The sequence below is a fragment of the Neltuma alba genome, unplaced genomic scaffold (assembly GCF_004799145.2).
Source record: "Neltuma alba isolate B1F8T4 unplaced genomic scaffold, ASM479914v2 tig00007721_pilon, whole genome shotgun sequence".
NCBI classification, from domain to species: Eukaryota; Viridiplantae; Streptophyta; class Magnoliopsida; order Fabales; family Fabaceae; genus Neltuma; species Neltuma alba.
The window spans coordinates 1-13,226 of NW_021634853.1; the positions used below are offsets into that span (position 1 = coordinate 1).

The window sequence follows — 13,226 nt, forward strand, 5'->3', positions numbered from 1 at the left end:
AGACAAACAAAGGAACCCAACAGCCACGTGGATAGATCACGCGATTCTTGCCTCAGATGCAGCCTAACTCAGCGCATTTAAAACCTGAGATCCTACAAGTGCTCTCCCTTTCCCTTCATTATATATTTTTCGCGGGATGCCTTTGAATTGTCTTTTCACCAGTGACTTACAGTTCATGTTCCACGTGAAATCACATACGTCATAGATGTTGATGTATACTTATATATAATAACATATTCGTCAGAGATGGAAAGCAACCACAAAAGCTTCGTATGCCACTTCCTCTTCCTGATTTAATTCATTCATACTTGAGCGGGCAATAATGTGAAGTTTAATTTGGGGGACTTCACTTGTCCCCCACATGTTCCGCTACCTTTGCCATCCCTTGATTATTTCCCACATCCAATGGTTGATGCAGTACTATTGTCCAATTGAAAGCACATGTACATTCCCATTTCACATATAAAATGATTAACGCCGCCATGCTTATCAACAGGGTTAGCTTTTCCCGACACCATACATAACATATTAGTGATTGTTGAGTTCAATATATAAGTGAAAATGTAAACACAATGTGTTCTTTCCCTTTAATTTGGATGAAAATCAATGTAGAAACACGCTTTATATATCTATACACAGTTTAAAGTGTTGAGTGTAGGTTTTATGAGCATTGTCACCAAATTAAAATATCATGATGCATCCTTGTCCGCATGTCACTGATTCTAATTACCCGGCTATATTTCAACCGCGACCTTACCGTCATTTAATTTGCATCTCCTCAGCTTGGACGTACGAAGCAGAAAATCCAAACCCCAAACCCCAACCAGTTCGCATGTTTACACACTTAAAAGAAGCACGAAAAAACTCTGTCCTCCGCCATAGACCAGAGAGATGTTCATAGAGAAAAAATTGAACTCGAATTAACCCGAGAATTTTCGTCGATAACCAGAGCAATAATCCAACAATTTTCCCAGAACTAGAATAATATAATATACCTTATTCAACTAATTAACTACCTGGTTGCTCGTAGCTCTAGAGGCGAAGAATCAATCAAAATGTAAGCAAATTCTGGCCGGGAAAAAGAAAAGGTGTCGTAGACAAATGGAGGGTTGCTTTAGCACGTTCAGTAAGAAGTAGCAGATTTTGGCTTTTTGCAAAGAATCATGTGCATGGGAGTGAAAATGCCTGTCTCGCCACCTCTGGTGAGATAATCAGCTGTCTTCACTAACATTTCGTGCACATCAACAACCCCTTTCGGTGCAATTCCCAGCCATGCGAGCACCGTAATCATCAGGTGGTTCCTCAAGTACGCAAACTAAACTCCCCATCTTCAACCTCGACCACCATGCTTTTGCCGGCGGCTTCGCCAGGTCCTTCTCCTTCAACACCTCGAATCCTACCTTCTTCGCCGTCTCCGCAATGTCACTGTAGCTCCTCAAACCGGGCAAAGCATCGCCTCTCTCTATTCCCTGTATAATTTCCACATGACGACAATCCTCAGGCTTATACAAATCCGTAGTCACCCATTCGTAGGAGACATACATTGCCCCGGGCTTCAAAACCCTATAAATCTCGGCGTAAACCTCCTCGAGCTTTGGAGCGTGACAGGTCGCCTCGATGGAATAAGCCCCGTCGAAGGAGTTTCTTTGAATGGCATATTCAGAAAGTTACCACAAACAACCTCGCATAATTTATCCAACCCCGCTTTCTTATTGTGCATTTTTGCCCGACTGACTTGGTACTCGTTGATGGTGATTCCAACAACACTGGCGCCGGAATGTGAGGAGATGGCGCGCATGGGGCCGCCCACCCCACAGCCCGCGTCGAGAATCTTGCTGCCGGGACGGACGTCGAGGAGATCAACGGCCATTTCTTCATGGATTCGGGTGGCTTCGCCGTGGGATTTGCCCGGGATGGAAGGGGAGAAGTGGAAGGACTGGCCCCAGCCCCATTCGTAGATGTCAGTGACCAGGTTGTAGAAAGTGTCGACGAAGGAAGGGACATTATCAAGGTTTTGGATTTCTTTGGGACGGCGAAAGAAGGACCAGTACTGTTTGTAGCGTCTTGGACCTCAGCGGCGGAGATAGAACCGCCGGAGAGGTTGATGGTTGTCTTTCCTTTCTGCTCGGCGGGGCCGAAGATGCAGAGGAACCAGTAAAGGCCAGCCACCACGAGGGGGCGGTGCACAAGAGTGCAACGGAATCCATGCTGTTATAGCTCTAGAGATTGAGAATGGGAATGGAATGGGGAATGAAAGGATTGGAATGCGAATGGTATGCTATACGATGCACATACAGAGCAACGCCGAGATGAGGGCGAGCAGGATCCGAACTCAATAGACAAACAAAAGTCAAGATGCGGAATTACCGTGCCTGGGATTGCTCAAACGTGGGCCCTTATTAGCGGCCCAAACGGCCCACTATTGGCTCTCATTCTTGGGCGTATGATTTGTTATGGATTAGAAGGGGGATCACTTGTAAGTAATTATGTGTGTTAAGGGCGTGCGATGTGGCCATTGCGTCTTCAATAAAAATCCTGATGTCCTAATCCACGTTTCCGGTGCAGACCAATAAGTAAATGCAACCTTGCCAACCTCCGGACGCACCAAGTGCCCGTAATATCAGGTTATCTCCAACCACTGCACTCAATCTCCATACAGGCTTTCATCATGCATAACGACAATATTATTTCCCATCTCCATTTAATTGGCCACTATTTTAGCGGTCACGTTCCATTTAATTTCTCAACCAAGTCATAATAAAGATATAATGATCCCCTGAAAGGCAAAGTATAGTATTTGTCAATATCTTTGCATGGCTAGCTTTTGCCCCCAAAAACACGCACTTAGTCAAATTTTTAGATCCTTATAGAATAAAATATTCGTTGAGGAGAAGTATATTCATTCATTATTTACTATTTCAAAAGTAATATTGCGATTTCCCATATCACTTACATCAGGGAGTGACCTTGGTCGGTTTTACTTTTGCCTTTCTAGTCTAGTATTTCTAGAAGCCACTCTCCGTCGTGGCTTAAAAGGTGAAAGGTAGAGGAAAAACGAACCTTGGCCAAGAAGAAAAAGGAAAAAGAAACGGAGCCGAGTGGGAAGCGAGCGCATGTTATTATTTGAGCAGAAAGCATGTCTTTTAACTCTTTGTCGTTAGAGAGAAAGTGGGGAAAGAGAGAGATGGAGAAGGAGTTGAGGCAGCTTTTGGTGACGGTGTTTCTGTGGGGGACATCGGGTTTCATGGTGGCTCCGGCAATAACTGACGTGACCATGTCGGCGCTCTGCCCCGCTGAATATCAGTGCTCTCTCGCCATTTATCTCACCGGATTTCAGCAGGCCGTTAAGTATTCCTATTCTTCATTCTGCTTCTTGTTCCTCTTCTCGATTTGACATCATTCGCTTGCTGGTTCTGTTATTCCTCTTTCCATCTCATCGGTTTATGGCCGCTATACCCCCCATCTATACATGAACCAACGTTTTCATGTTTATATGTAAATACTATATATCATAATGCAGGATGAAGTGGTTTCGAGTGATGTCTTCACTCTCAGTATTATTAAATTAAGTAATTTCACATGTTTATTTTAATATTATAAGATATTAATTCTTAGTTTTTAACCCAAAAAATAAAATCTGTTTGACGCCCCTAAGTACTCAGGTATATTCGAAATCCCAACCTATGTCCGCTGTGATTGTCCCCACTTTTTGCAAAAAATTTATCAGTCATATACTTATATCGCGGACTGATGGGCTCGCATGCATATATCAATTCTTTTGGAAAGACCATAATTGAGTTGTTGAATGAGGAATTCATGATGTCGGAATTTTTTTGGGCATTTTAATTCTGCTAGTCAGTCTTCGTTTTCTTCGAATGGCAAGCGCCAAGAAGCTCGCGACTTGTTCTTGCTTCTTGCGCTGCCGGACGCCTGCTGGAAACCCAATAAGTATAGTAATATGAGTATGTTAATATTTGGTTGAATTATGATTTGAGTTGAGCTTGTGTAGGTTTTCAGGAAAAAACCGAAAAAGAAATCCAAGTCGGTCGTTTTTAGAAGCCCAACCTGTTGATTTTTCATCTTTCGAGTGGTGGGTTCATGTTTGCTTTGAATACGGAGAGCGAGCAGAAGTGTTGGTTGTACAATCAGATAGAGCGCATAGATTGGTTAATGCAGTTAGAGTTATGTGAGCATAAAATATAGGGGTGGATGTAACATCAGTGCTGAAGTGACGGGGAAACAGAGCAGGAGTTGTGTCTATATATGCTTTGATCAAAAAGTGATGGTGATGGTGATGATGATGCATAATTATATATGTTTGGATAAATTTTGTTGAAAAAAGGAAAAATATAAATTGGGTGCAGATAACGGGGGTGGGAGCAGTGGTGACGACGCCGTTGATGGGGAACTTGTCGGACAAGTACGGCAGAAAGCTCTGCTCACGCTTCCGCTCACCCTCTCCGTCTTTCCCTAGGTTCGTATCATCGTTTTCTATTAATTTCCATTGCTTCCTTACCGCAGAATTTATAATATCTTTGTCGGGAGGGGGCCCCAGCTCAGCTGCTTGTACGATCTCCACGCGTCATCCTCAAACGTTGACGCGGCCCAGCCCACCATTCATTCTAATCAAACATGCTCTCCTTTTCGCTTCGCTCCCATTGCTGTAACTAGCTAGATTTTCATATATATAGACCAAGGTTTGACCGATCTGAACCGTGCATAATTAAGTAAACTAACTCGGTTTGTGCCGACATTTTCATGTGATCGTTGTTAACGTATTTTTGAGGATGATGTATTATGGTGATTGCAGTGATATTGGGATACAGTAGGGCTACAAACTACTTCTACGCCTACTATGCCGTCAAGACTCTTACTGCCATCGTCGGCGAAGGCTCCGTCAACTGCCTCGCTCTTGCATACCTGGTATATACGCACATACATATACATATAGTATCTCCCGGCTCCCCAGATTAATAAATACTCCTATATTTTAATGATTCCCATTCCCATGGGTTTCTACCACTGAATGAATCATTTGTATGTGATCATGATCGATCAGGCTGACAAGGTTGGAGAGAGAAAACGGGCATCCGCTTTCGGAATTCTCGGAGGCGTCGGCTCCGCATCATTCGTCTGCGGAACCTTAGCTTCTCGATTCCTCTCTACTGCTCTCACATTTCAGGTTTTCTCTAATATTATTCTTCTCTTTTCTTACTCAATCCGTCTGTCGCTTGTGGCTGCTAATCAATATTTATAACCTCCTAATAACAATTTACGTAAATTAATAGAATTAATTAAAATTAGTTACATATTTATATATATTAGAATTACCCTCCATAAAAATCGCTATTTAGAAGAATGGTTAATTAGTTTCAAAAGTTTTATAATTATTTAGAGATTATTTGATTAAAATGGATGTTTTGACTTTTAAGCAAAATATGTTATCTTACATATGCTTATGATGAAAATGGTGGGCTTTCTTCAGGTTGCTGCATTATTTGCCATGAGTTCAGCGGTGTACATGAGAATATTTCTGGAAGAAAGCTTGGTTGTTCGGGGTTGTGTGAGGCAGCCAATGTTGAAAGAGAGCGGGCCGCCGTGTGTTGAAGAGGTCAGTGAGAACTCGGACTCATCACCGCCAATATTCAAGACACTGCCATCGCTGAGGGATCTCATTGGCTTGCTCAAGTCCAGGTACGCACGCAACTAATAAAGCCCACTGCCATAATGCATCTTATTATAACATGCATGGGCACGTTCCTTTGTTTTAATAATTATGTAAAAGCGATGAGAGAAGCTCTTCACTTTTGCAGCCCCACGTTCTCGAAAGCAGCGATTGTTTGCTTCTTTAACAGTCTTGCAGAAGGCGGTCTGCAGGTTTCGGTGCTGGTATTTACAATAATCACATCAGTAGCTATACATAGCATGTATATACGATTTTAACAGCAAAGCAGCAATAGTTTACAAAGTTTTTCATGTAGTTAATTGTAAGTTAATAGAGTTTTACCACCTCATGCAGTACTACTTAAGTATCGATTTCAATTCAGCAAGAACCAGTTCGCTGATCTGATGCTTATTAATGGGGTTGGAGCAACTCTAGTGCAGGTCTGCCTCTGTTCCCCAATTGTGGTTTGTCGATCGATCCAATTTTTTAATGCAAACTCAAATTTAGTTGGTTAGTTTGACATCTACAACTCTGCAGCTGCTATTAATGCCCAGATTAGTACCAGTTATAGGGGAGGAAAAGTTGCTTTCAATAGGCCTCTTTGTTGGCAGCATCACTGTAAGTATCAGCTTCCCATCTTCTCCGCAACACTTTGTCAAGAAGGGGGTACTAACGCTTCACCATATTTGATGATGATTGCAGACTTCAGTTTACAGCTTATCCTGGGCGCCATGGGTAGTCTTCTCTTCAAGCACTCTCACAATTGTTTATATTTTCTTCAGAAGTTAAGATTAGCCATACTGTTTATTGCTTGCAATCCGTAGAGCTTTCTACGTAACTTTATGTATATCTTATAGTGATAGTGATAATTCTTGAAATAATTTGCAAATCATGCAGGTTCCATATGCCTTAGGAGTCTGCACTGTCCTTGGAGTTTTGGTGCGCCCAAGTGTACGTTGCTGTCCCTTGTTTATTTGGTTAAACTTGTTGGACTCTGTATGCTGATCAGTCTAGTTGGATGCATATGTGTGTGACATACAGATCAGCAGCATTGTATCTAAACAGGTTGGACCTGCAGAGCAGGTATGTATTTGGATATCCTTCATCGTCTTTTTAACACTTCATGACCGTATGACGCCTTTCAGCTTCTCCACTGATTAATGTTTGGTTTAGGGAATGGTTCAAGGATGCTTTTCAGGAATTAGCTCCTTCGCTAACATCATCGCTCCGTTAATGTTCACTCCCCTGACAGGTACGTAGGCTTTGGTGTCAAAAGTCAAACGGGGGGGAACATGAAGTACTGAGAAAGCCTAACTAATTACTTGTCCGCCGTCTGATTCTTTTGTAGCTTTGTTCCTGTCGGAAGAAGCGCCCTTCTATTTTCCAGGTTTCAGCATCATGTGCCTTGGGGTATCACTGGTCAGTGCTGAAAACAAGAGAGCCTTGATCTGGGTTTTCTGAAATTTACATCCATGAGCAAGATTATAATAGATCTGTCTATATATAGCTTCTGATCTCAAGCTTGCTCCGCGCAGATGATTGCATTTATTCAGAGCATATGGATCCAAGCTGCTCCTTCTAATGCGATTCGCGAGTGGCAGAATCAACGAGTATAGCGACAGCAGGAACGCCTCCGGACGAGCTGCCTAATCGAAAAATCACTACTACTACTTCATGGAACCCCCGTAACGAACCACTGCTACTTCATGCTTTAACACCTAGGATTAAATTAACTGAATTACGCCAAAATACAAGAAACAGAAATTATAGTTACTCGTTTATGTGTATCCATAAATACTGTCGTATATAATCACCTTGTTTTCAGTGTCCCTCCGGAGCCTCAAGTGCTTAAAATATCATTTGATTGAGACCCAAACAACCACTTATGCTAAATAAGTTCGATCAGAATGCATCAATCACGCAATATTGAATTGTAAAGATTACGTGTTAGCATGTTTCAAATAAATAATTTTATGATAAGAAATAGAAAATTACATAGAAGTTTTCTTATTAAGTAAAGACAAATGATTATAATAAGGTTATAAGAACATGCCCACAGATATTTATTTTATACACACACATCGATATATGCACAATTACCCTTGTAAATTCCTGTGCTATATTCATACAATTGCCACCGTTCTTCGACGTCAAGAAGAGTGACATTAAAATGAACAAATCCGCCCCTAGCCGGTTATGTCTGCCCCATCAACGTTACCGGAGCCCTCATCATCAGCAGCATAGAATCTTGAGGTCAACTCCAGAAACGCCCGTCGCAGAGCCATGTTATGTTCATTGCCGTCTATGTTAATCCTCCGCCTGGGAAGTGAAAATAGTCGCAGGCCTTGATAAGCTATCTGGGACATCCGCCGCCTAGCTTGTGAATTCTGTCGGACACGCAAAGTTATTATCATTGCAACCACCAAGCTAAGTGATCAGCATTGCCATTGTTACTATCGACATAATCACTATTATCACCATGTGGCATATCATCGTCATCATAATCACATCAAATACAGGAACTCTGGTCATAGAATTAACTTAAGAGAAATTGGTTCCTCTGCTGCCCAAAACAGCTTAAAGAACACATGAAACCTTCGCTTCTCTGATCCACCCACACACAGAACAATAGCTAGTTCAATCCCCCTCTAAATGCAAGGTTTCTAGGTAATGGAGGGTGGGTCACACCGACCAAGATCCCAGATAATGGTATAGCGTCAATAGAAAACTAAATCCCCCCTTTTTACTGCCATCCCACAACGTTTAGAAGCAAGCAGCCCAGGTAAGAACAGAATTAAAAGCAAGCTCATCAACAAAATATAAAGATATCGTAAATGCAAGACAAACATTATGGTCCGATTTAATTAGCATTCGATTTTCAAGAGTCAAAACTAGGTTTTCTAGACTAAGAAGAGAATGCATTTCCTCTCAGAAAAAGGAAAAAGAAAGAATTAAAAAAAATTCTATTGTTTAAAAACTACAGATTTTTAAGTAAATAAGATGTTTTCCATTTTATATTATAGGGAAAAAATTTCGAAAAATTCCAAAAAAAATACCTTTAAAATTTTAGAATCCCAAATCATGAATGATTACAAAAATATGGTGTAATTTGCTTTTTAAATATTATCAATTGTTATTAAAATATAGTAAACAAAACTGATTTGGAATTTTAAAATTCAAAGATCCCAAAAAATTTAGCGAGTCAAAATTCCCAAATAACTGCTCAACCAAGGAAGCCCAGAAAAAGAAATTTTCCTTTGAAGATTATTCTAATTGGTTAAAATCCAATTTTGTCCTTGAACTTTTTTCAAGGAGCACTAGAACCGTAAGTCAAGATTGGGATCACCTGCCAAGAGCAGGAGGAGGAAAGAAGGCTGAAAAGGATTTTCGAAATAGATTCTTACCAGCAGAACATCTCATCATTTATTCGGTTTCTTGAGTTTATTTGAAAATAATAATTTTTGGAAAATAGTTTGAGTTTTATAAGGTACAGTTCTAAGTTGAACCTAGAGTACACACACATATAAAGGCATGATGCCACTTAATATCATTTTGCGCACTATCTTTTTGACTTGCACAAATTAACCCAACAGGCTGAATTCATACCTGGTTTATATTTTTGGGTAAAGTAGCTTTCTCAAGTGCCTTGGGACCATATTTGATGTCATTATTAATTCCACTGCTTGCAAGAACCATTGTAGGATGAGACTCAATACAGTTGACAACTGTCTTATCTGCTTTCATTACACGAAGAAGCTTGCCACCTTTCTTTCTCCAAATGAAAATCCGACCACAATCTGACCCCACTCACCACATACTCACATTTAGGACCAAAAAAGTAACACCCTTCACTGTCTTGCAATTCCTATGGCCCTTGTAAACTTGTGCAGTAATTGTCTCATCAACATCTACATTAGATGGTGATGAAGCGAAAATAGTTACCTCCCAATCCATTGGCATCACTGTTTTTAGAAGGGAGAGAACTAGGAACACGGTTTGGACCCAAACCCATATCTGGTGTGAAAAGATAAATGAACTGATCATTGTAAGACACAAGCAGCTCGCTCTGTTCAGAAATGCCAGGCCCGTAATTCCAACTTCCTCATCACCAATCAAGCGCTAAGGGCAAAAGACGTCAGTGGGTTGACCAAACTCAGTAGATCCGTCCCATTTATACTTGCGAATATAAAAAATTCGAGCATACTCATCAGACCCAGCAACTGCAAAAAGATTTGGGTTCCTTGAATTAATTGCAATTGCATGAAGATGATGAATGGCAGGTAATGCTTTCTATCATTGGTAGGCTGGCATGTAAAAAGTTCTGTTGCAGTCCTAGTTCTCAGATCAAACTGCAATAATACTTACCATCACTTGACTAAGCAACAAGAGTGTAAAATAAAACTTCTAATTTAAATAGAGACTGAGACTGAGGGAGTGCCCGGTCACAACAGACATAAGATCAAAGACTTAACAGTTGACATCAACACTACATTCATTTCTAGTTTGAGAGTCACCAACCAAACAATATTAAGGCTTGTCAACATTGTACATTTGTAGCTAAAAGGATGCTTCACCAAAAGAAAGTTAATAGCTAAAGGGCTTGCCCATTTGTAGTCATTACTCATTAATGAAATTGTCAAAGAAGACTGAAGAATAAACAACTAGTTATAGCAAAGGAAACATTTCACTTATATGTTGTACTAATCCATCTTCACCACAGGTATAAAGGGTATGGGGACTGCCAGGCTCAATAGCCAACTTATGGGCCCTTCCATGATGCCTGCCCAGTAACTTCATTTCCACATCTCCACGTTTCGGAATCTGAGCATGTCTCACCTAAAATAGACAGTATGCTACAAAACAAATGAACTTCATATATATATAACAAAAATGACATTGCATTAGAGGAATATAATGGCTTAATGGAGGAAGTAAGAGAGCTAATGGCAAGAGAATGGCAACTGAGGTTTAAAGCTATATACAGAGAAGCAAATGCTTGTGCAGACAAGATGGCGCATGAAGGTTTCCTAAGGAAAAGATCTTGGGTAATACCTCCAGCAGGCTTGGAGGAGCAATTGCATAAGGATCTACTGGGCATAGGGACTCCAACACGAGTTCGCCTGGATTAACGTAGTTTGGTTATGTATTTTTGTTTCTGACTAGTTTATCTTTATTCACCAAAAAAAAAAAAAAATGACATTGCATTTCTCCTGATTTCAATGTAGATGAACAGCTTTCGTAAATAGTTATCCATTTGAAACCCTATTTCATTTTAGCGGTTCTCAACATAAAACAAATTCAAAAGTTAGGGAGAGTATACATTCCAGATTTGGATCAAGTATAATTCAGCTAATCATAATGGACAGATTTATTACAGATGGTTACTGCTAAAACAGTCAAATAGAATAGACATGGTCCATCATAATGTAATATGATGTACCTGTCCTTCAGCAGCAAAAGTGACAATGCTTCTATCATCTGAGGGGCACAAAATTTGCACGAAAAATGTTATTACTATGACCCGAATCAAAAGATAGTCTGATATTCCCAGTTTTCCAGTCCCAGAGGATAACATCCTTGTCATCAGAACCCGACACCAAAATGTCACCATCTTCATTGAAGCTTACAGTATTTACACAGCCCCTGTGCTTTTCAAGTTTCCTGCATACATCAAGTCGGAGGACAAGATCCTGAAACAAATCCCATCAATAAGATTAGATCTTTGAGCTTCTTTATACAGGCTTGATAAAAGTTGTCTTTTCTTTATCCGCATATCGAAGATGGCATATGAGTAAGGGTCGAGAACACTAATTGTGTTTACATCTAAATCAGAAGGGAGATTTAGAAGAAGAAGAAGAAGAACGAAAATTTTCTATAAATTTAGAGTTCGAGTTTCAATTAAGAATATAATACCACATATTTCATTCTTGGCATTAACTTTCACTAACTGTTCTTAACATCTTTTATATCAACATCCCCAGGTACTAATATAAGATGCCCTGTTTTTAACTGTAGCTTCCAAGGATAGCATTTTTAACACGAACATGACAACGTTTACAATTTTTTAAATATATTTTTAGTTTCTCTCCGTTATTAATGCATCTTTTATAAATAAGATGCCATTTTTTATATACAGTTTTACAATTAAAGTGCATTGTACAGTTTCTTGGAAAGATCACATCCAATAGGAATGATGAAATTTTCAAAGCTTCAGCCGGACAAAATAGACATGACCTGCAAGCCTCAAAAGGACTAGTCGTAGTAGTTTCAAAAACATAAAAGGCAAAACGCATTATGGTAACTTGACATCGGGAGAAAATCCTAAGTCAGACACGCTCAATAAACAGTTGCATTGCCGCCACGAGAGCGAATCTTTCTTCCTGCCAGAGTCTGGAGTTAAGGAGTAATTAACAAGAACAAATTAAGAAAAAACGAGTTGCCAAGTACAATAAAGAAGGGAACCAAGTACAGAGTTATAGAAAATTTATACCTCAGAGGCTCCGAGGCGGTGAGAGAAATTCCTGCCGGGTATCTGACCTCACTCTCGCTGCCAGACATTGACAACGGCCTTCTCGTTGCTCATTTTTGGCCTCTTATTCATCTTCTGAAATTGAGAATGGTATAATTTCGATGAAATAGATAGGGGCGATGATGACTAAATTGATATCGGAAAGGGTCGAAGAGAAAGTCAGGATCTTCGTAGATACCTTGGGGAAGAAGAAGCAGGGGTGAGGTCTTCCGCATGCAGTGACGGACGAACACTGGGCTTTCCACCATTTTATGCGACCGATTACGCGTTCTTCCTCCGATCTTCACATTTGGAATGAATGAATTTAGGAAAAAAAAAAAATCACATTTAACAACTTATTCAAGTCATTATAATTATATTAAAGGACCAAGAAAATAATCAACTGATCAATGGACTGTCACCAAAAAAAAAAAATTTCTATCTTTTCTTTTCTTTTTTTTCTTATCTTCATGCAAACATAACAATGATAGTGGTAGTTATTTTATGTTCTACTATCGATTATTCTACAAAGGGCTCTTAGAAACCAGCAACTTCAAAAGCACTTACCACTCAATAAGTTTCTTCTATCTTTCCCACGTTTGGTTGTCCTTTCTCATATTTCATATTCTCTATTCGTTATTTATTCGAAGCATGCCAAAATCTCTATGGGATTTGGTTGCTTTTCCTGTCTGAGAGATTGAGGGTCCGACTAGATCATTTACTACTTGCGAGCGTAGAACTTATTTGTGGATCACGGTTATTATAATCAATGTTTAGTATTAAGTTCAATTTTAAAATATGACATTAGGAAGTTGTATTATTTATAACCATTAATATTATAACTCATCATCCCTACACATTTAAGAATTATTAAGTAAACATAAAGACTAATTAAAGTCAACTTTGGAGCTTTGGTGTATTTTAAGGTCAAAATTCTAAAATATGATGGAATTGAGTCACATGAAGGTGGTCATAACATTCTTCCAAATTAAGGTTAGTGTGCTTAAATTTAATAATATTTACTTTATTTTTAGGAGTTTTTATTTTAATATA

The 13,226-nt window shown here is 39.6% G+C and overlaps 1 protein-coding gene and 3 pseudogenes across 1 annotated transcript; 2 read left to right on the plus strand and 2 right to left on the minus strand.

The window, feature by feature from the left end:
- Positions 1 to 1,067: 1,067 nt before the first annotated feature.
- On the minus strand, positions 1,068 to 2,207 carry LOC114753133 (24-methylenesterol C-methyltransferase 2-like; annotated as a pseudogene).
- Positions 2,208 to 3,154: 947 nt separating this feature from the next.
- On the plus strand, positions 3,155 to 4,675 carry LOC114753136 (uncharacterized). The gene is made up of 3 exons (XM_028941800.1): positions 3,155 to 3,343; positions 4,365 to 4,420; positions 4,522 to 4,675. The coding sequence occupies exons 1-3, from the start codon at positions 3,185 to 3,187 to the stop codon at positions 4,673 to 4,675; spliced, it is 369 nt and encodes a 122-aa protein (XP_028797633.1). The 5' UTR covers positions 3,155 to 3,184.
- Positions 4,672 to 7,317, plus strand: LOC114753137 (hippocampus abundant transcript 1 protein-like; annotated as a pseudogene).
- A 414-nt stretch (positions 7,318 to 7,731) lies between these two features.
- Positions 7,732 to 12,460, minus strand: LOC114753139 (DDB1- and CUL4-associated factor 8-like; annotated as a pseudogene).
- Between the last annotated feature and the right edge of the window lie 766 nt (positions 12,461 to 13,226).

Excerpts from the sequence above, each read along its gene's own strand:
- LOC114753136 (XM_028941800.1), top strand. The coding sequence starts at position 3,185 with ATGGAGAAGGAGTTGAGGCAGCTTTTGGTGACGGTGTTTCTGTGGGGG. Across the intron at positions 3,344-4,364 it reads TCACCGGATTTCAGCAGGCC|ATAACGGGGGTGGGAGCAGT; the intron begins GTTAAGTATTCC and ends AATTGGGTGCAG. Across the intron at positions 4,421-4,521 it reads ATGGGGAACTTGTCGGACAA|AATTTATAATATCTTTGTCG; the intron begins GTACGGCAGAAA and ends TCCTTACCGCAG.